The 22600-nt window shown below is 45.6% G+C and overlaps 2 protein-coding genes across 5 annotated transcripts in view; both read left to right on the top strand.

Moving 5' to 3' along the window:
• The window catches only part of nbeal2 (neurobeachin-like 2), a 30367-nt gene extending 20528 nt beyond the window's left edge, over window positions 1-9839 (top strand). For all 4 annotated transcript variants that reach the window (XM_076153685.1, XM_076153683.1, XM_076153682.1 and 1 more), the window contains 27 exons: window positions 105-261; window positions 949-1095; window positions 1630-1953; window positions 2907-3056; window positions 3150-3307; window positions 3396-3520; window positions 3631-3745; window positions 3857-4014; window positions 4101-4234; window positions 4327-4434; window positions 4524-4619; window positions 4717-4841; window positions 5341-5481; window positions 5575-5705; window positions 5791-5900; window positions 5998-6115; window positions 6242-6339; window positions 6437-6550; window positions 6685-6771; window positions 6891-7000; window positions 7453-7625; window positions 7715-7809; window positions 7887-8003; window positions 8167-8328; window positions 8438-8586; window positions 8687-8822; window positions 9282-9839. In XM_076153685.1, coding sequence (XP_076009800.1) covers window positions 105-261; window positions 949-1095; window positions 1630-1953; window positions 2907-3056; window positions 3150-3307; window positions 3396-3520; window positions 3631-3745; window positions 3857-4014; window positions 4101-4234; window positions 4327-4434; window positions 4524-4619; window positions 4717-4841; window positions 5341-5481; window positions 5575-5705; window positions 5791-5900; window positions 5998-6115; window positions 6242-6339; window positions 6437-6550; window positions 6685-6771; window positions 6891-7000; window positions 7453-7625; window positions 7715-7809; window positions 7887-8003; window positions 8167-8328; window positions 8438-8586; window positions 8687-8822; window positions 9282-9377 — 3634 coding nt within the window. In that variant the 3' untranslated portion in view covers window positions 9378-9839. The remainder of the gene's footprint in view (window positions 1-104; window positions 262-948; window positions 1096-1629; window positions 1954-2906; window positions 3057-3149; window positions 3308-3395; window positions 3521-3630; window positions 3746-3856; window positions 4015-4100; window positions 4235-4326; window positions 4435-4523; window positions 4620-4716; window positions 4842-5340; window positions 5482-5574; window positions 5706-5790; window positions 5901-5997; window positions 6116-6241; window positions 6340-6436; window positions 6551-6684; window positions 6772-6890; window positions 7001-7452; window positions 7626-7714; window positions 7810-7886; window positions 8004-8166; window positions 8329-8437; window positions 8587-8686; window positions 8823-9281) is intronic.
• Window positions 9840-13601: 3762 nt separating this feature from the next.
• nradd (neurotrophin receptor associated death domain) lies at window positions 13602-21782 on the top strand. The gene is made up of 6 exons (XM_076153916.1): window positions 13602-14021; window positions 18150-18282; window positions 18404-18757; window positions 19448-19673; window positions 19861-20003; window positions 20096-21782. The coding sequence occupies exons 1-6, from the start codon at window positions 13980-13982 to the stop codon at window positions 20407-20409; spliced, it is 1212 nt and encodes a 403-aa protein (XP_076010031.1). The 5' UTR covers window positions 13602-13979; the 3' UTR covers window positions 20410-21782.
• Window positions 21783-22600: the final 818 nt, after the last annotated feature.

The raw sequence follows: 22600 nt of genomic DNA, 5'->3' as shown, positions 1-22600 counted from the left end.
CCTGTGTTGCCTGTGTGGATAATTGTGACCGCACCTTTTAGCTGCATCAAAGCTCGCTACAGGCTCTGGAAAAATGATTGTGTCATACTGTGGTGACATTCCAGTTTGCTGGAGATGATGCTGGAGTCGTCCCTGTCGGACCTGAGGGACGCCCAGGGAGTGTCTCTGCCTTTCTGTCCCAGCCTGGTGAGACTCCTCAGGCTGCTGCAGGACTTCCTGTTTGCTGAGGGCACAGACAACAATGCACTGTGGAGTGAAAAGGTACATAACATATCACAAACACCTGACCAAACACACTGCAACCATTTAATCACAACCAAAATCAACATTTTGGTGTTTTTTTCCCTCAAGTTTTTGATGAATTAAAGAATTAGAAATGTTGAATATGTCATCTGCTTGAAGAGCGACTTCATGCTCTCCTATTATAAACACTTCCCATCACTTGAAGCTGTGTAATGAAGGGTGTTGTCGCTCATTGGATCAGAGCAGTTATACAGGTCTGAATATTAACGTGCTATTATCTTATGATAAAATGTAACCTCACCACAGGTCTCCACTTAAAACATTGTATCTGTCCTAACAACTGTTTGTACTTGTATTATTTTGCTAACCTATTTCTGTTTATCTGTTATCTGTTTGTTGTTATCTTTGTTGCTCTAATGGCCACCTTTGTTGTCATCCCACTTTATTTGCGCTAACTGCTATAGAATAATGAATAGGAACGATTATTTTGTTGGATTCGTCTGTAGTAAGTTAGTTAGAAATAGTGTGTCCTCAGGTCCTGCAAGGTGGAGAGGCAGGTTTTGGGTGGAGGTAGTTTGTGCTTTTCAGTGCCGAGCAGGTTAGATCTTTTATCGTAACCATACGCTGTCACTGATGCGTCAAGGCGTGGAAACAGGTCTGACCTTTTGTCAAGTGCTTTGTGTGACGGCTGTTGCCATATTGCAGATCTTTGAGGGGGTGGTGAACCTGCTGGACAGGTTGCAGGCCTGGCACAGCACCCCTGGCAGCCCGGGGAACACGGAACTTAAGGAAATGGCCCAGATCGGCCTGCGGATCATCACCGGCTACATCCAGCAGCAGCAGCACTCGCAGGTCAGCTTCAACCAACTGTGTGTGTATGTGTGTGTGCCTCCCGCGGTCAGACTCTGGAGGAACCGACTGTTAACATCAATCACTTCACAACCCAACCACCTGCAAACATGAGTGAATATATATATAAAACCTTTACCGTATTTATTTAACTGGATACGTGTGCTGAGATAAAGCCGGTTTAGACATACCAGTCCATCTATGGCTTTCTTTTCAAAGACATAGTAGGAATTCCTCTGAGGGAGTGTTCTCAAAGGGCAGCTCCTCTCAGAGTTATGACTGCTGCTGTAGGATTGTGGGATCATGTTGTCTTAAATCAACTGTCCATATTAGACTCTCTATCTATGTTCCTTTGTTGTCTTCATCTCCAAACCTGTGCAACTCCCCTAAAGACACTGCTTTGAAAACATGGAGTAAATGAACTCCTCTACACCCTCACATACTAGCCATGCGTCTGTATAAATCCAGATACAGGATGACATTATAATGAAATAAATTCTACATCATAAAGGCCTTATATTGTTTTTTTTTCCTCAGGTGTGTGTGATGGCGTGTGTGAAGCTGCACAGCTTGCTCCAGACTGTTCTGTGTCTAAGCTGGGAGGAAGTGTGCTTCCTGCTGGGCCAGCTGAGCGCCCCCCTGTGGCCGCAGGGTGTAACGGACCGCACCGACTGCGAGCAGGAGGAGACGTTCGACCAGCTGGTGCCCATCGTGCGAACGCTCCTGGACCAGCACGCCGAACCCGTGACCCTCCAGAAGCTGCTGCCAAACCTGCCCATTACCAACGGCAGCACCACCTTCGCCGAGGACCTGAAGACGTACAGCCACACGGCGGAGTGGCAAGGATTCTACCAGAACCACGTCAGTGAGGCCGCTAGGTTACATGTGTTTGCGTAGAAAAAAGATGGCTTTATATATTTCAAGCAGCAAAAACTTGGAAAAGGATCCTAGTTTGAGCCAAATTATTTAGTAGTATAGTAAATTAATTAGTGTTTCTCTTCACATTTTGATTTTAAATATTTTAATGAAGATCTTCCCATAAATAAAAGTAAGTTTGATCTCATCCTGATCTGAGAGACTCTTCATATAGAGATAGTGAGTAGAAATTCTTCTTAGCGAATACAAAGATCTTCTCTGCCTGTGTGTGTGTGTGTGTGTGTGTGTGTGATGTTTCCCCTGCAGTGTTGAATCTAAAATTCAAGCTGTGATATTGTTTAGATGTAGAACGTTATCTGTACTTTAGAAACTCAACCCCCCGAGCCTCTGCGACCTTCAGTGTATTTTAGGCCTTCGAGTTTATGTTTGCATGTGAAGCAAAGATATTTTATGAACAGATGCCAAACAGACACGCTTCCCTCTAGTTTAGCAGCGGATTTATCTTTGCTGTGTGTGACAGTGCGTGCTCATAAATCTGTTTTGTTTAGATTACTTATATATACGGATCCCATAACAGATCAGCAAGTTTGGCATAACTTTGGCTTCAACCACAGTTTGACTCATTGGCCAGGTTGCTTTCTCAGGCTGTGTGTGTGTGTGTGTGTGTGTGTGTGTGTGTGTGTAACATTTATTTAGAGGAATTATAAATTCATGTCTAAGGTGCTGCAATAGGTTGATCTATATTTATTTAACTTAGTGTATTAACCATGAAATATTAAGAGTAATAGCACAACCAGACTAGTTCCAAAGGCATCAGTTTTTCTGTGTGTGTGTGTGTCTGTGCGTGTGTGTGTTTGCAATTTAAGTGTTGGGTTTAGTTGTTTTGATAATCGGCCTGTTTCTTGGCCCTAATATGTAAAGTCTGGTTTTGCCTTCAGGTCCAGCCTACCATGGAGCAATATGCACTGGACACATTTGGACGGAGTCACGACATCATGTCCAATTTCTGGAATTCCTGCTTCGATGACCTGATGAGCACAGCGAATAAACGGGACACAGACAGATCAGACAGCAAGACTAAATTTCAGGTCTGACAATGCAAACTGTGTCACATGAAAGATGAGTAGCAGCGTTACATTTTCAGATTACTGATCTGTGTGTGTTTGCATGTGTGAAAGCAGGAAGCGATTGTGGATCCCTGCATGAAGCGAGTCCGGTGTGAGAACTACAGGTACCTGAGCTGGCAGAAGCAGAGCTCTGGCCAGCAGGGGGTGGTGTGGCAGCACTGGAAATCTCTCCGCAGGCTTCTGACCAGTGAGAGAGGCGCCTGGGCCAACAGGTAGGAAACATTCTGGGATTCCCAAATAAAAAACAATTCTCAACACTATAGTTCATCTGAGACTGTGCTGCGCTCCATCTGACATCAGGGTCCAACCAGAGGTGAAGTGGACATTATCCAGCGCTGAAACCTATTCAAAGATGCGTCTCAAACTTGTGCCCAACTACAACTATGACGCTCACAGTGAGGCCAGCGCGTCACGGGACAACATGGGTGCGTCACTGCAGGAGGAGCAGGAGAACCTTGACATGTCCTCATTTTACAAGCAAAGAAAATTGCATCATGTTTCTGTTTTTTTGTGTGTGTTATCTTTCAAACCACAGGAGCCGACAGCCCTCGCAGCTCTGAACCTCTGCCACTGGCTGTTGCCAAGGAAGCCAAAGTGAGCGACATGAAGGATGATCAGTTAGGAGACGAGGACCTGCTTTTGGATAACAAGTGAGTTTAACGTCTGGATTTCCTTTGAAGACTTTGGTTAACAAGGTAGACTTTGCTGATATTTGCACCATTTGAAATGTTGGATGGCTAAATGTTTCCCTATGCTTTAAGGGCGGAGGGAGAAGATGAGAATCAGAAGGAGAAACTGGTTCTGTCGGAGGACTGCGAGCTCATCACCATCGTGGCAGTCGTCCCCGGTCGCCTGGAGGTTACCACGCACCATCTGTATTTCTACGATGGCAACAGTGAGAAGGAGGAGACGGAGGAAGGTGAGGGACATGTGTGGACCTAATGTCATTTGGAAGGTTAGATCTACTTCACAAAGGGACCTATTAAACCCCGGCTGTGCCCTCAGGAATTGGCTTCGATTTCAAGAGGCCTCTGTCTCAGCTGAGAGAAGTTCATTTGAGGCGCTACAACCTGCGGCGCTCTGCACTGGAGCTGTTCTTTATCGACCAGTCTCACTATTTCATCAACTTCAGGAAGAAGGTGACGGTTATATCAGCTCAATATGAACTTTTGATAATCAAATGGAATGAAGCTTGTGAAAAGGGTTTCATCTTCTATCTCTGTTCTCTTAGGTACGAAACAAAGTCTATTCCAGGATCTTGGGGCTGCGGCCTCCAAACCTCTTCTACTTCGGCTCTCGCTCCCCTCAGGAGCTCCTGAAGGCTTCTGGACTCACACAGGTGCTTCACTCAGTTACTATTAAACAGAGAAAGTGTGATGACGTATGTGTGTGTGATCGAGACTAATCTGATGTCAATATTGTTCATAGAAATGGGTATGCAGAGAGATCTCCAATTTCGAGTATTTGATGCAGCTGAACACCATCGCTGGACGCACTTACAATGACCTGTCGCAGTATCCAGTGGTGAGTTAACATGGATTCACTCAAACCTACGGTATGAAAATGACAAATAGTGCTTCATGTATGTGTGTGTATTGCTGTTGTTTGTGTTCCTCTTCAGTTCCCGTGGGTGCTGTGTGACTACAACTCTGAGGTTCTGGATCTCGAGAATCCAAACGTGTTCAGAGACTTGTCCAAACCCATCGGTGTGGTCAACTCACGGCACGCACAGAACGTCCGGGAGAAGTAAGTGGGCTTATTCAAAATCTGAATACAGGATGTAAGAGTTGGTTGTTCGGGCTGTTGTCTGATAATGTAAATGTAATAGTGTCTTAGATTTAAAGAGGTTATGACTTAACTTCAGAAATCAGAACCAGCACTTGAATTCAAGACTTAGATTTGACAATAAACTAAATAGAAGCATGAATGATCTTTTGGAACTATGTGTTAATTCTTGCATGCTGATATATAAACTATACAGAAATGAATGTAAACCGTTGAGAGATTGGGTGATAAACAAACCTGAGATGTGCTTTGGAAAGTTGTCAGCGATAAAGTAAAGTGTGTGATTTGTGGGTAATGAGCTAAACTACTGGTTCTCAAACTGTGAGACATTTACGCTAGATGACTCTGAAGACAATGAAAACTACTGAAATCTATGGAAATTCTGTTCTTGTGGCAGATGGTAATACACAGGTAATATAGATTTCCTGAAGATGTCGTTTGTTGTGTTGTTCTTCATCAGGTATGAGAGCTTCGAGGACCCGACAGGCACCATCGACAAGTTCCACTACGGCACACACTACTCCAACGCAGCAGGAGTCATGCACTACATGATCCGCATGGAGCCCTTCACCACGCTGCACATCCAGCTGCAGAGCGGCAGGTGGGAACACTGACAGATTCCCTAATGCCTCCTTAAAATTCCTCCCATTGTCTTTTCCCGGCGCCATATTGCCTCCCTCGTCTCTTTGTTCAGGTTCGACTGTGCGGACCGGCAGTTCCACTCGGTGGCAGCGGCATGGCAGGCTCGCATGGAGAGCCCCGCTGACGTCAAAGAGCTCATCCCAGAATTCTTCTACTTCCCAGAATTCCTGGATAACATGAATGGTAAGGAATAGTTCTGTCTGTAGATATCTGGAGCTTTTACTTAACAGAACATAATGCGTAATGTCGGCTGTGTGCTTGTTTGTAGGCTTTGATCTCGGCCATTTGCAGCTAACACAGGACGCGGTGGCCGATGTTCTGCTGCCTCGCTGGGCCTCATCAAGAGAAGACTTCATCAGGAAGCACATGAAAGCTCTGGTGAGACAACACAACCACCCCGATACACAAATCCCACACACACACACACACACAACTGTCTGAAGATGACAGAAGCTCTTTTTCTATGTTCTCCAAGGAATGCGAGCACGTTTCCAGTCACCTGCACGAATGGATCGACCTGATCTTTGGCTGTAAGCAGAGAGGTGAAGAGGCGGTGGAGGCCCTCAATGTCTTCTACTACTGCACATATGAGGGTAAAGCATGAATCAACACATCCTATTCTTTTGTGTGTAGGAGGAAGAGGAGGAGGAGGAGGGTGTGTCATGTCATGTGTCTGGATTAGCTTCACTTTTGTTGCTTTTTTTTTGCCTCTTTTTTAGGTGCGGTAGATTTGGATGCCATTGCCAATGAGACAGAAAGGAAAGCCCTTGAAGGCATCATCAGTAATTTTGGACAAACCCCCTGCCAGCTCCTCAAAGTACGAACCCAGTTGACCTGACCACCCCTGCGCATGACTCTGTTTGTTTCAAGTTCTGTTTTGTTCTATTTTACGACACGTCCCCTCCTCCAAACAGGAGCCTCACCCTACTCGTATGTCAGCTGAGAACGCAGCGCGGCGGCAGGCCCGCATGGACGCTGTGTCTCCCAACATCTTTGAGCAGCTGAAAAAACTACGACCCTTTGTGGAGGTAAAAGTCCAATTCAGGGTTTATTGTCACCTCATGTCATCAACACTAAATCCCTCTTTTGGTCCATTGTTGTGATGTTAATTGTGTGTCTGAGGTGTTTGGATGTATGAACACGGTGCCTTTGTGCGTCTCAGGTGGTGAGTGACGGCCTTCCTCTGGTCCAGGCGGTGGTACCAAAAAGCCAAACTCGCTCCTTCATCATCCAAGGCTCAGATATGCTGGTAAGGATGTTTGGAAACTACAAACAAGAGCAGAGAGAAAGAGAAATCAACACACACACACAGGCAAATTCATCTTAAACCATTTCCTTTATGTTCATGTTGCTGCTCTTCCTCTCCAGGTGACTGTGAGTTCAAATGGGTTGATAGGGACACACAGCTGGCTGCCATATGACAAAATCATCGCCAACTACTTCACCTTCACCAAGGACCCAACGATGAACAATCCCAAGTAAGAGATGGGATGAAGTTTAAGCTATTAAAAGTACTAAAGAAAAGAAATGGAAACAATTATGATGAATAAATCATTTACTAGTTGAGTTTTCTAATTCAGAAATCCTAAACTATGAAAGCTGCAGACTTCCTGTTAACCTCTGTAACATTTCAAATCATGTGTAAGAATTGTCCTGTCTGCTGAGGGAGGCTTGACAAAGTCGTCTTTAATTGATCTGAACATCTCTTTGTGATTGTTGAATGACCCTGGTTAAAGCTGAGCGTGGACACGGGTCACTCACACCACATAAATCAGGATCAGAACCATTTGAACATTGGATTTCGCACAAGTTGTAATTCGCAGATGCCGTGACAGTTTTATGCGCCGGTGGTAAATCTGGTCCACATTTTAGCCTGGGCTCACTCTCGCTTGTTGCTTTGATCTTTCCCCATTCCTCCCTCGCCGTGCAGAACGCAGCGTTTCTTGAGTGGACCCTTCTCTCCCTGCGTGGACATCAGCGATCAACTGCTGGTGGTTTCCAACGACGGCCGCCTGCTGTTCAGCGGAGGCCACTGGGACTACAGCCTCCGCGTCACCCAACTGGGGAAGGGCAAGCTGGTGGGCAGGATCTGCCGGCACATCGGTACGCCGCCTGTAGCTGATCGTGGCTTCATGATGTTGGTTCCTCTTTGGTCGTGAAGATTGATTTGTATGTTTTTGTCTTCCTCAAAGACGTCATTACTTGCTTGGCTCTGGATCTCTGTGGCATCTACCTCATCTCTGGGTCACGGGACACATCCTGTATAGTCTGGCAGGTCCTACAGCAGGTACCTATGGTGTAAACATGTTCGTAATTCGAGGTGAAATGCTGGTCCAGCATGTAAGACTCATTTCTGTCCCTCAGGGTGGCTTCTCCTGTGGTCTGTCCCCTCGGCCAGTGCAGATCCTCTGTGGACATGACCAGGAGGTCACCTGTGTGGCCATCAGCACTGAACTGGACATGGCTGTTTCGGGGTCAAAGGTCAGTGGTGTCACTCTGTATGAATAGTTGCAGTCTGGATGAACTTGCTGGGTTTCACAAATTGCGCAAACTATATATGTGGGGAGATTCCATTTAATAATTTGAAATATGCAGAGATCCACAAAGATTTCAAAGACAAAAATGTTGTTTCCTTTTGTGTCAGGATGGGACTGTGATCGTTCACACTGTCCGACGAGGTCAGTTCCTGCGAACTTTGCGGCCCCCTGGTGAGAGTTGTGTGCCCTCCCAAATCACGGAGCTCCAGGTGGGCATGGAAGGCCACATTGTGGTTCAGACCGCTACGGAGGAACGCTCTACTGGGAAGGTATAGATTTAGAATTCAGGTGCATATGCAAACATGTAGAAGTGTGTGTGTGTGTCAGAGACGTTTCAGCCTGCTTATGCTACTCTGCACATTCTTCCTCTCCACACAGGGCAAGTACCCCCTCTATGTTTACTCAGTAAATGGCTGCCTGCTGTCCTCCTTCACCATGGAGGAGCAGGTAACGGCCCTCCACCTGGTGTCTGACTACATCATCTTAGGCACCTATGAGGGAAACCTGCACATAAGAGATTTATGCAGGTAAAGAAAAACTAAATGTCTGGAGTTGATTAAGGTTCTGTCAGGTTGCACATGGAGGGAAATCCTAAAGCAGTCTCTCTAACTGTTCTGTGTTTGGCAGCCTGAATGGTGTGGTGCCTCCTCTGGCCCTGAAGGTCCCCGTGTGGTGTGTGTCTGTAACCAAGGAGTTCAGCCACATCCTGGTGGGCCTGGATGACGGGAAGCTGATTGTGGTGGGGGCAGGGAAGCCCGAGGAGGTGAGAACCAGGACATCAAGTGACTATGAGATGCAGGAGCGGGGTGTGTGTGTGTGTGTGTGTGTGTGTGTGTGTGTGTGTGTGTGTGTGTGTGTGTGTGTGTGTGTGTGTGTGTGTGTGTGTGTGTGTGTGTGTGTGTGTGTGTGTGTGTGTGTGTGTGTGTGTGTGTGTGTGTGTGTGTGTGTGTGTGTGTGTGTGTGTGTGTGTGTGTGTGTGTGTGTGTGTGTGTGTGTGTGTGTGTGTGTGTGTGTGTGTGTGTGTGTGTGTGTGTGTGTGTGTGTGTGTGTGTGTGTGTGTGTGTGTGTGTGTGTGTGTGTGTGTGTGTGTGTGTGTGTGTGTGTGTGTGTGTGTGCATGGGGGTAATCATATGCTAATTACTTGTAGAAAGCAACTGAATTCAGATTATAATTGCGGGTCTTAAGTGTGAAACGTCTTTCTCCTCGTGTTTTCCCTCTCCAGATGCGCTCAGGAAAGTTCGCCCGTCACCTGTGGAGCTCCACGCGTCGCATCTCTCTGGTGTCTGCAGGTGAAACCGAGTACAATCCCAGCGAGTGAGGCGGCCCTGTGTGTGCTGTGCAGACATGGAGGGACGCTGCAGGCCGACGGCACCACAGAGATGCTTGGCAGACTCACCAACGCCTTCCTTTACATGTTGAGAAACTGTAACTTACTGAGCTCTCTGAGAGAGCAACCACACACTGGGCACTTTTATTCTTCTTAATCGATTTAAATATTTTAATGCGTTTTGTTTTTTTCAGTACCACTTTTATACTTTATTTTTAATCAGCGTCATTCCAAAGAGAGGACTTGTTTCGTGCCTGGACATGAGCTCAGTCTTTGAGGTTGTGAACTACTGAGTGACAATAGACACTGAGTCATATTTCAGGGTCAATGATTTACTGATGCATGTCCAAGCCTGAGACGCAGGACAGAGAGCCTCATGCTGTGAGCTTCTCACGGACAGAGCGCCACCTGGCTGTCCTGTTGAATGTTCCAAAGCTGTTGTTTCGCCAATGGCACCTTCCTAAAAAACTCCTGGAAACTTGAAAAACCAGATGTTGCTCCAGATTTCCACATTGCATTACTGGTGAATACCACAAGAGGGTCGACTGTGTCTGTGCGGACTGAAGCCACAGGGTGAAACACAGTGACAGTCAACAGACGCTGATCCATCAGAAAACTTGCACCAGAGAACAGTGTATATGTCTGCATTATTTAGGCTCTAAGCGATGTTGAACTGTTACAGTTAAAGCAATGACTGCTTTAATGTTCAAGTATGTGAAATACATTCACTTTTTGTAATATTTCTGGAACTTGGATGCAATGAATTTTAAGAGGAGAGCCTTTTGTTGCCTTACAGATGGAGAAAAGGCCTTTAAAAATGTGTTAATGCTTCTGTAAAACATTTATTACCCCGCTCACCACATCGCAATGCTGTTGATTTGATCTGAAAGTGCCTTTTGTATGTTTTGTCTTGAGCCATGTATAAACACTGAATCCCAGTCATCAGGTTTTTCCCCCCATGTTGGATCGCCGCACACACAGATTTGTCCTGCTGGTCTGACTGTAACACTTCACTCCGCCATGACTCAGACGTGGATGAAACGAGACAGGTTTTTTTTTTTTTTTAAGGATTGTAGTGAAGTGGGACGCACTTGCATACTTGCCTGTACTGGCATCATATTGTTATTGAGGTGCTTATAAAGCGTCTAAAGAGATGATGACTCTGAAACATGTGAGCACAAAGTCTGTGTGTGTGTGCGTGAGTGTGGGTGAGCTACTGAGGAATTCACTTCCTGCCCCCACCCCCCCACCCCCCACCCCCCCACTCTCTACTGTGGTTGGAACAAATTAGCTATCATGACTGGAGAGAAACAAAGGGAACTATTTGGGCAAACGCAATACCCATAAAATGATCCAAACGTACAAATGACCAAGTCTGTAAGTGACACTCCAAATAGCATTAAACTCAACTCCTGGTATGTTTTAAATGTCTGTTGCTTATCAGTTTATTTGCATTAAACCACATTAGTACTGAGGATTCTATGATACTTTGAGATCAAAAACAGTTTAATGAAGGGTTATATTAGCTGTTGAAGTACATTTAATAGGTTTTTCTGCCCTGGTTAGCTAAAAATATCCTGAACGTCAGGGTTTAACTTTGCACTGGAGACGCTTTGATCCATTAAGGTTGTTACAGTCCCACTTTATCAAACTGTAGCTGATCCTATTTGTCAGGTTCAGGTGTTCTGATTTAGACCTTGTGTGATCCTACAGAGGCCTGCAGAGTTTAGACCTGTTCAATTTCTCTTGAACCACTATGATTCAGCGTTTGTATTGTTCTTTGAAGATGACGAAAATACACTTTATTTAAAAAAGAAAACTTAACAGAAAAAAAAACACCCGAGCAGCCTGTGTTCTTCCTAGCTTAACCGTGACAGTGGGAGTTGTGATTCCATTCAGTTGTGGTCATGCGGGCAAAGCGTGAAGTTATTGCCTGATATCCCCGGGTTGTTGCTGACTGCAGACTTTTGAACAGGAGCCCACGTCACTGAAAAATGATCCCCGATTCCTCTCGCGAAGCGCTGCGAGATGGAAGCTGATATGCCACCGCGGCGCTCACATTGGCTCCGGCTCCTCTCACTGTAATCCCCGGGCTTGCATGCGTGTGTGATGTTAACCCTGCCGGAGTTGAAAAGGTCACAGGCGAGCAACGGCACATTTACTTAAAGAGGAGACTTTGATCTTCTGGTGGGCCGAACATCCTGTCAGCCTCCCCATAAACACCTCCAGGGATACAATTCACTGGGTGAGGTGGGGGTGGGGGGGTGATAAAACTGACCTGTACCCCCTCCCCCCCCCCCCCCCGCCCCAAACCCCAGTCAAATACAAACCACGGCCTAGTGAATAAGGGAAGTGGGAGGAGGGGGAGAAGAGGGATACAGTCGCTGCTCCGCCTCTGATTCCTGATGCGGACCACATTGACAATGATGGGAGGGGCCGACACCTCGCTCTGGGTTATCGACGGTTATCATCCCCCCCTGACCCCCTCCAGACATGGGGGCAGCCTGTCATGGAGTCACACAGTTTCGGTGTGTTTTCAGCCTCTCCTGCCAAGAACAGCAACAACCCTCAAACAGTCCTCCTTCAACGACCACTCCTTTTCCTCTCTGGTCCATTTCTCCTTGGCCTGAGGATGATGAGATCATGTTTTTTATGGCCGGCCTTATAGTTCTCACCCATGTATGACCGCAGAGGAACTTGACTAATGGGTAAAGAGTCTGCAGCGTTCCTAGGGCAGGATGTTGTTAAGTACGGGGGACAGAGAGATTCTGCGCGAAGGGGACTGTTCATTTGATTGTGCTGTTGTTGTTGTTGCCGCTGTTGGACAGTGAATTAGGACAGAGAAATTTGACACCACCCAGATTAAAGGAGATATGTTTTGTTTGTGGTTGACACATGAAAGAAAAGGAAAGAAAGAAAGGAAGCGAAGTCTCACTGTGACTGAATATGTGCTGAAGTTTATCAGCCAAACTCAGACTGTCCTCTGTCTCCTCTCCTCTCGTCCGTCTCCCCCCTTAGTGGCCTTTGAAGTGCGAGTCGTATTGTGTCTGAGAGATCTTCCCCATTTGTTTTCCTCTGAAGTCTCCGGGCCCCCCTGCGATGCTTTCTGTAGCATTTACAAGGTGTGTAATTCAGCCTGTGTTGGTTTTCTAATCTTTTGAGTAGCTGAGATCAAACACACGCTGGAGAGCATCTTGTTTGATTCGCATGCTCTCTTTTCTCTCTGATAACAGCTGATCACAGAAGTATTTACATGAGAATCTGTGTGTGTGCTGTGTGAGGGGCTGTAAACACTGTGATGTCGCAGGCTCTCAGTTACAAAGAAGAGGAAGGAGAAAAAAGTATATTTAGTACTTAAAACGTTCTCATACTGACCTTGAGTAACGTTTGATACTAGAGCAGATAATCTGATAATTAAAGTTACTAGTTACTTTGAAGACTGCAAGTTTTGCTCATATCTGGTTTAAAAAAAAAAACGCGTACGTCAACGTTGTTTAATCTTAATTACACAATGGACTTTGTGACATCATCTCAACAGAATCAGGATGGGAAAGAGGCCTGAGGTTTGCTCACGAGGGGCAGAGTGTAATCCACCAACTGACCTCAAACCAAGAAAACAAACAAGTAGAAAACCATCAAAAACTCCAGACAAGGCTGTTTACCAAACATCAAAAAACGTCTTCATTTTCTAAACAGAGGATTCAGATGATTGACACATGAAACGCAGCTTTTATGTGCATGTGAAAAAAAACTAAAAATTGTCTTTCAGCTGGTCCTGTTTAGTAATAATAATCATAATAATAAAAATCGCAATAATAATAATAAATACTTTTTCTATCTTATTCATTTACTTGTTGTCTACTTTTAGTCCTGAAATCAAAAGACAAATCAATCAATTGGTTGCTTGGTTACAGTCCTGTCTTGTGTTTTGTGGTTGGGGGGCCCCATGTTGTCCACATCTATGTCCGCCCCTGTATATAAGACACATTCCTCCTATTAAAACACCTTTCTGCCTTTCAAAAGAAACACTAACCGTAAAAATATGAAGACTGCGTTCCTGTTTCTTGTTATTGCTTCTTTTTTCTCTCCTTTTTTTTTTTTTCTTTCTTTTTTTTTTTTAACTAACACCACGTCGCAGGGATGCAGCCAATCAGCGCAGCCCCTCTGAGCGGTGCGATGGGAGGAGAAAGGGGCCCGGGAGAGTCTGCAGGAGCTCCGAGCCTCATCTTGAGCTCCGAGCTGCAGGGGAGGAGGAGGTGTCCGGCCGATGCATCCTGCGAGCGGAGAGCCTGAGACAGAAGCAACTTTGTGTGCAGAGCGGAATGTATTAAAAGAAACAGATGCGCACACTGGAAGAAGGGAAGCATCCACGGATTACAGCCTGGGTTCGAATCCCGGTTTCATATGCGTAAAAGGGTAAACAGGAAGTTTTTGGAGAGTAACCGAACCCGTCTTGTCGGTGAGAAAGTTGGGTGTTGAATCTGTCAGTATAGGCTTTTCGGTTTAGAGGAGCGAGACGCTTGGTGGACTTGAAGTGACCCGCTGAGGGAGCCCGGATCCTGGACGTGAAGGAGGATCAGGGAGTCTGGAGACATGATGGGTCCGTCTATCATCTGCGCGCTTCTACTGATCCAAGTAAGCATCATCATGATTCGATCACTTTATTGACACATTAGTTTACGCTCCTGGCATTTTACATTCACACACTTCTTTTTCCACTTAAAAAAAAAAATATGAATGACTCCATTTTAACAGCAAAGACTCTCTTGGTAAATGTTTTGCCTTCGTGTACAAGAAGATCTTTGTTTTGGTCTTGGTAGATAAGAGAAAAAGAGACAGAGAGAGCTGATTAGAAATCTATGTTTTGTCTTTAAAATTCTCATTAACGACATAAACAAACTTCTCCTCCTTGGATTCTAACTCAAAGTCTCATTCAGTGGCTCCTGTGGGTCCCTGATCCCCAGTTTAACAGACTGAAGTGGCTGTGACATGTGAAGTACGCTCCAGCACCTAACTTCTCCCCAGATCGGTCACATGGCAGCTGCAGAACTCCAACAACTCTCAACACATTCCAGCTTCTTTTCCCATCTGCATATCTAATCTTCATTTAAACACAAGAATGACAACAAAGGAGATGGCAAACCTAAAACAGAGGGATACAATTGTGCTCCTCCATAGTGATAAACCGAGTCTTTAAAGACATATGATTGTTCCAGAGATGCCTGATAGTGTGTTATTATGCCAGGGGAAGTGTGAGGGAGAAGCTCGGTTGTTCTCAGGAGGAGCAGACGATCATTTGACACTGGGCCATGTTAAGCAGCCCTGCAGGGCCTGGCGTCTGTCTGGACATGCAGCAGAGAGGCTAAGCACCTCTACCAGATCAAAGCATTCAGATCAACTTAAAACCATTAAAAAGATCAGTATCTCTTTTACTCTTTACTCGTATGAGGGTGTAATGTCAACAAGCTCTACAATGGAAATGCCTCTTCACTGTGAGATCTGTGATCTAAACTAGACTTATAATTTGAGCCACTTCTGTGTAAAACCTTATTTATGACAACTTTGCTGGAGGTCTTTCAGTTCAGAGCCTCACTCCTGAAAACTGCCCACTGTTGCTGTTTGTAGCTCTTTGTTTCGAGGCTCATACTATGTGTACTTTACTGTACATGTTGCCACATTCACTGCTCACGGCGATTCCTAGTGAGAATGCGGCCGAGCGTTCAGTATAGCTGGAGTCTGGATATCCGGAGCAATGCAATTATCATCATTTTCTCCCAGTTTGTGGTGTGTGTGTGTGTGGAGAGGGGGTGCTACCACAGTAATTTGAATTTCCATTGAGTAGTTAAGTAGATTTTGTGGAAAGGGGGGGTGAGGGTGCAAACAACAGCACAGTTTGAACCTTTTACAGCTTCTTGACTGTTGTAGCTCAAGTTTCAGCTAGGTGAGGGAGCCACTACTGTGCCCTGTCTTGTTTAATTATAATTTAAGGATTATAGATTTCTGCTTGCAATAAAAAAAAAGACAGATCAGTCATTTTAATCTGCCCCCTATACCCCCTATACACTAATGACTGTAATCAGTGCAGAGGGGATGTACAGGTTAGACAACTTTCCCTGAGACAAGGCCGCCGGCGCTGAAAGTCGCTCCAGGTCTCATTGTTGTTGTCCCAGCAAGAGTATGAAGGCACATGTGTCAAATCCTGCACAGATACAGATGCAGAGTCCCATTATTCTGTTTATTTACCGTTCAAAGTGGGGGAAACTCCAGCTTGCTGCCATGCATCATGTCTGAAGTCTCACCTCGAATGGGAACAGAAACAGTTTCAGTCACAAGGATGGCTGAGATGAGGTGTGTGTGCACGGGCCGTGTGTGTATGTATGTGTGTGTGTGTGTGTGTGTGTGTGTTCTGCGATGACTGAGTGACTCTGGCAGCCGTAGACTTGAGAGCCCCACTCACAGCAGCGCTCCTCGGTGGTCCCTCTGTTCTCACTGGGGATTCCCTGTAGATTGCCCCTCCAGACCTAAATGGATATAACAACTGCAGCCCCCTGTGTCTCTGCCCCACAGGCACCAGATAAGATCAGAGTGTTTGCTCTCTGCTGCGTGCACCTTCAATTAATCACTGCCACAACAAGACATAAATCCAGTTTATCATACTCTCATAACACTTAAGTACTCTTCTAGTACTGCTAAGAAATAAAGTAAGCACCATTAACAATGAAGTTACATTCTCCTGGAGTGAGTTTGTGATCTTAAGTACATTGTTCATTTACTACGGCATTATTTATTCCACGTCATGATATTACAAAACATTTAAAATCCCCCCCAGCCTCCTCAGTCTCTCACCACAGCCACACACACAAACACACAGAAATGCAATTTGTTAAATGTAAAGCAAATATTAATTAATTCCAAGGAAGCATGATTGTCTTTTGGTATGAAAATAAGATTAAATTAGGGTTATCATGTGTTTTATGGATGTTGTTGCTAAAGTATTTCATCAAAGTATTGCTCAAAGGCACTCTCTTCCATTGAATGCAGGGTTTAGTCGTTCCTCTGCTGACTAGGTTTCTGTTCTCACTGTGGTTAAGAGTCGGGCATGGATTAAATATTTCATCGTACGCTGGGCACCAGTGGGTGGAAGTGCCTTTGGACCTTTGGCAGTTCCTGTTCTGGGGCGAGTCGGCCCTCCAGGCAGGCTTAAAGAGCGACAGCAGCGACTAGACTGTGTGAAACAGCAGAGAGTCGGAACAGCAGATGAAAATAAAACAGACCCACTGCCACCAAATATTTATCAAAGTAGGAACTGAGAGCTGAGAGGTTTGCTTGTGTTAGCAGAGAAGCTCCATCTGTTAGGTGAAGTGGCTGCAGCAGAGTTTCCCAGATGCCTCTCTGCTTTATGTTCTCATGGTTCAGGTTTTATGCCACAGTCCAAGCAACTAATGGTTACTGCCTGCTGGAGCCTCCAACCCTATTGCCCTAATGCCTCTGATCTGGGTCCTGTGGCTGCTGTTCAGATATCATCTGGCTCCTCTGTAAGCGCTGCAGTAAAACTGACTGTTGTTTTTGGAATGAGCCACATTCTGTTTCAAAGCTGTTTCCCCTTCAGTATCAGCATGGTGGAAATATTTCAGCGTTTTGCGACCGGGGACATGGCACAGTGTGTGGGTGTGTGTGTGGGTGTGTGTGTTCCTGATGGGGTTTTTGTTCGAGGCTCTACAGGTTCACACACGTTGCCTGTGTTCCTTGGCAGACTTCAGAGACAAAGAGAGACATCAGTGGGTTGTTTAGCTGTTACTTTTCTCCTTTGTAGGAGGTTAGTTGTTAGACATCTGTTTGCTCTTGTCAGCCCCCCAGGCATCGAAGGCCAATCTCCCTCAAACGTGCGCATGTTTAAGATGCCGTTGTTCAGAGCCTGGAGAAGGGGAGTAAGTGAAACACTGACCTTCATAGACACACCTGCAGGGCTTGGCGACTTCAAAGGCCCCTCTCACCCAAACAGACACTTGCATGCTGGGCAGCCTTGGTTAACTGACACCCTCGCCTGGGGCTGGCACCGTCTCCTTTATAACCCCCACCCTGCTTTTTTTCTGATGTCAAGAAACATTCACACACACACACACACACACACACACACACACACACACACACACACACACACACACACACACACACACTGTGCAGACAGGGTTACACACTGTCATTCACTGAGATTTGGAATGAGTGGGAGGGCGGAAGCTCTTTTTACTTCTTTCTTCCTCCTTTTCTGTGTGTGTTTTTCTTCACCCCTTCACATCTTATTGGGTCCTCTGGTCTAAAGCCATCTGATTAAAGCCAGCCACTCCTGTTAGGCACCAGCCCTGCTGCACAAGCCTTTAGGAATGTCTGATCTATCCCTCATGTCATAACTCAAACTGGGCTCTCCATTACCCACTGCAGATAAGGCCCCCGAGCACTTTAAGGGTGAAAACTAAAGCAGATCTGAAGATAAAAAGGCCATTTTCTAATGTGTCCACTGCCCCAGTTCTTCGGTAGCACAGCATTGGGACGTGTGTGCGTTCCTTCAACATGGGAAGGCAAAAAAAAAAAGTCCCTGAACAAACAAAACCTTGTCTCACAATTTCCTGTTCTGCATAAAAACTCTTTAGATAGGGTTTCAAAATCCAACTATTAATAAAAAATGGTTCAACATATACATATAATCAAATAAAAACAAACACAGTAGTGTTTTATTTGTCTAACTGTTGGTATTCATCTATGCAGGTTGCTCTTGGAGATGCCTGTGCCAGTGGTCAGTACACTGAATCGGAGCAGTGTTGCAGTCTGTGTCCAGCTGGTTTTGGAGTGGAGGTAGAATGTGGGAAAGAGGACACCAAGTGCACACCATGTCTAAAAGGTCGGTGATCCTAGTATAATGTTACAATATAGAATATGTTATACCTGCAGGATCATTATCTCTCTCTCATTGAGAGATTGACTAGATAACAGGCACTGATTTTTTCTTCTCTGTTTCACAGGAACATTTTCCTCATCTGAAGACCTCTCCCACTGTCTGACCTGTACCCGCTGCCCATTTAGAGTCCCTGAGTTGGCCTCTTGCTCTGCCACTCAAGACGTACAGTGCGATTGTGGCAACAACCACTATCTTTCGCATAAACACAACCAGTGTGCCCCTTGCTCCCTCTGCAGACGGGGTGAGGGTGTTGTCCGGCAATGTGGCCCTCAGGGAGACACACAGTGCCATAGTTGCGTCCCGGGAACTTTCTCTGAGGAGCGCGGTAAAACCAAACCCTGCCAGGTCTGCACCCAGTGCTCCGACAATGAGGTGGAGATCAGATCCTGCCAGCTCAACTCCGACACTCTGTGCATGGGTGAGTTAAAGTTGTGGAATGAGAATCCCAATTGAGATGAAAGATGTTAGGAAGAGTGAAGAAACATGGCCATATGCAGGGGAAGATGGCGGTAATGAAAGATAAAAAGAAAAGCGAGCTAGAAGGAGGGGGACAGAACGTCTGTGAGAAATCTGTGACATGTGGTGAACACCTGCATCCACACCTCATGTGAACACTCTGTAACACTCCAAAGCTGGGAAACATGAGAAGTGAAAATAGAGTCTGTTTAAGTGCTGTAGTCCAATTGGGATGAGAGCGACAGGTCTTAAGTCTAACTGCCCCCACAGGCTAAAGGCCGACAGAGGCCGCTGACCCCGACAACTAGTTGGCTTGCTTCCAAATGGCTGTACTCGCTCTCAGGGAGTAAGGTCATCTGTACACATGCTGGGTCCTCATGTCATGACCCTTTGACTCTTCAGAGGTCAGCGCGGTACCTGGAGGTGTTTGATCCTGAAATAGACGCACTGTAGGGGGGAGAGCAAGGATAGAGGCAGGGGCACCGGAAGGTTCCTGAACCCCAGGGGAGCTGAGCGACTGGGGGGATATTTTTACAGGCTTCTGTGGAGTCATCTTCTGGCCATAGGTTTAGATCCCAATGTGCCACAATATGCAGGCGCTAATATGCATCAGTGTGGCCCCTGACATCGCGTCTTTTGTCAATCTTACCAGATAAGAAGCTGCACATCCTGTCTCGTCCCGCTGAGTCCGATGGTGCTCGCGAGGCTGCTCGCTGGCCAGGTGGAGTGGAGGTAGAGGATGAAGGGGAGGCCAGTCCTGCCCCTGGAACCCCTAAGTATACCCCCCAGGACGAGAGTGGCAGTAATCACATTCTGGCCTATGTGTCTGTTCTGGCTGCTGTGGTGCTTGGTCTGCTTATCTACGTGGCCTATAAATGGTAAGTAAGAACAAATGCTGTTCCTGAAGGAGACCTAAGCGTAAATAAATCCTTCACTATGTTTTCAAAATATTTTTTCAATGCATTCAAACTGTTGGTATTGTGAAGAAAGATTTGTTCTCACTTGTTAATTATCTTCTGTTCACGGTTTGTAGCTTATCTGACAACATGTTATTGTCTCTCTCAGTTGGACATCATGTAAACAGAAGAAAGCTCTCTCCAAGGCCCGGGCAGCTGAGCTGACTACATCTCCAGAGGGAGAGAAGCTCCAAAGTGACAGTGGTGTTTTTCTGGACTCTCAAAGCCTGCAGGACAATCAGCTCAGCAAAGGTGTGGTGGATGCACATGCGTTGGAAATGTCACTAAACACCAGATAATACAAAAACAGAGAGTGAAAACATATTTTTCTTCCTCTCTCACAGGTACTAAGAGGGACAGCAAGCAAGACATCCGCCTGTATGTGAATCTTGCGCCCCACAGACAGGAAGAGGTGGAGCGCCTCCTGCAGGAAGGAGGGGGCAGAGGCTGGAGGCAGTTAGGTGCAGTGCTGGGCTACGACCCTGAACAGCTGGACCTGTTTGGGCACGGGGAGGCTCCAGCTCACACACTTCTCTCCAACTGGGCCCAGAAAGAAGGCTCCACTCTGGGACTGCTGTGCACTGCGCTGGCGCGAATCGAAAGGCCTGACGTGGTCACAGCTCTTACCTGCCCCACGCAGGGTGTTTCTGTGGTCTGAGAGTTCCTCAGCCACGCAAATAAGACTCACAGACTAAAGACAAGAAAAGGAAACACTTTTCTCCCATTGAAATGACAAGAAAGGCACTCTGAGATCAACACCTCTGCCACTTTTGGAGGTTGCCACTGATGATCCTCACTGCTTTTCAGGATTCATCTAATTCAGTTTTTACCACGAGAATGGAAATTGTAAACTTCCAGTGACACTCATTAGCCCCACCTGATTTCACATGGAGTTGCATAAGTGAAATGATTTTGTGTGTCTTCACATACCGGAGTAAAAAGACAGACTGCTTCCCAGCAGCTTATCACTTCTCTATCGCCGTAAGGAACAACACCTTCCAGCTCTGCTTTGGTCCTGACGCAGGCTGCATCCTTGTATATGTGCTCTTACCTTTAGTTACACATACATTAGACTACTATCAGTGCATTTATAGTGACATTTACAGCAACAAACTGTTCAAATCTGATCTCTGTTAGTATTCGTGTTCAGCAGCAAGCACAGACTTGTTTACATTTCTTGCATTGGTATGAATAATCATTTACCTCCTAAAAGCCTCTCACATGACATTCTATACAAATATGGAAGTAGAATAGACCAAGTCGCCCCATTGCTATTATTATTTATGAATTACAGCTTTCAACCAATTTCAAGCAGTTTACAGTATGATGACCTCCCAGTTAAGGGTTTACATGACAAATATGAGTCACATTTCTTCAGCAGTTTCTTCACGTATTTGTATTTCTGTAGGTTTTGGATGTTTTGGAGAGATTGCTGTAGAAAGTTGGGAATAATCGGAGTGCTACAGTGGTTATAGATGCACTGGATCGTACAGCGTTCACTCTCGCTTATACAGTTACACCCTCTGAATTGTCTGAAATGCAGTAGATGTTGTTCTGATTTTGTTTGGGCGGCTGCAGCTGCTCAGTAGCTCAAGGCCGCCGTGTTTATACTGAACACTTCTTAGTCACCAGTGATGTTTCCAGCCTGATGCGAGGACATGGAGAAGAAGCATTCTGTGGGATATTAAAAAAACACCTTCTGTAGCTCTTCTTGATAATCATTGATATGTAAATAGGCTAAATATTGATTTTTGTTTTGTGAGTCAAAGTGAGTACAGAAAAAATGAGATTCTGTGCTGTTTGCAAATTAATACACAGCTCCAAGTTGTCCAAGACGGTGTTGAAGTTTTGGTCCAATTCATCTCCTTGCTTTTGTATTTATTTCATCACCATGTTAGTGTCTAAAAGCTCATGAGTCCAAGTGGGAACATCAATAGTTATGAATGCCAGTCACATATGGTTTTGTCTATATCCCCCCCATGTGTTTTTGTAAGTTTTTATTTCAGTTAATAAATAACTTCAGTCAGTCAATGCTGTTTTTTTAAATTCCCTACAACAAATCTATCATCTCCTGTCACACATTTATACTTAAGCCAGTCATGCTATTTATATTAAAATGAGCACGCAGGCCGCAGTAGTTTATTACTCGGCAATTAGCATCTCATGATCCAATCTCACTGTGTAATTTGGTTAGAGGCGTTATGAGCGTCTAACGTCATGAGAATCATTTTTGTTGAAGGGGTCACATTACTTTGACGATATATAAAAATCACATGATGGATTCTATAATGAAGTTTGTACGTGTTTGGAATATCCTGTCCATTATAAAAGGATTTAGAATATAAGAGCGCTTCCTATTCAAATTCCTGAGGGAAATCAGTTAAGGAGGTATTCAATTTAATGGTTTGAGGGTAAATGTAAAATAATAGCTTCATCGAAAAATATTCTGGAGTATCTTCTCTCTCTCTCTGAGGCACAATCTTGATTCCAGCTCCCCCTCTGCTCTGCTCTCAACCGAAATCTGTTAATGATCTCTTTGCCTTCAGTCGTAAGTGGGAGCAGGCATCTTGCATGGCCTAGGGCAGCGTTACATGCCGTCACACACTCCAGACGGGACTGCTTAACTGCGGTCTGGAGCACACAGGCATGGGGCTGCGGAATGCACTGGAAAGGGGGTTGGTTCGGAGGGGAGGGGAATCACGGCAGCGCCTCTCTCCGCTCGTCACAGGCCTCCATATTTAGAGTGAGCTGAACGTCTCTAATGAAAGCAGTCGATCGCAATGATTCCCTTTGCTGGGGCCAAACATCTGGCACAGACACTTTGTGCCGCAGTGGCGTTAGTACCGTGT

This window comes from Genypterus blacodes, unplaced genomic scaffold (genome assembly GCF_046128005.1).
Source record: "Genypterus blacodes isolate CSIRO-AG114 ecotype Tasmania unplaced genomic scaffold, CSIRO-AGI_Gbla_v1 ptg000059l_1, whole genome shotgun sequence".
In the NCBI taxonomy this organism is placed as follows: domain Eukaryota; kingdom Metazoa; phylum Chordata; class Actinopteri; order Ophidiiformes; family Ophidiidae; genus Genypterus; species Genypterus blacodes.
Note: the sequence above shows the minus strand (reverse complement) of the source record. Positions and strands in the feature narration are given on the sequence as shown.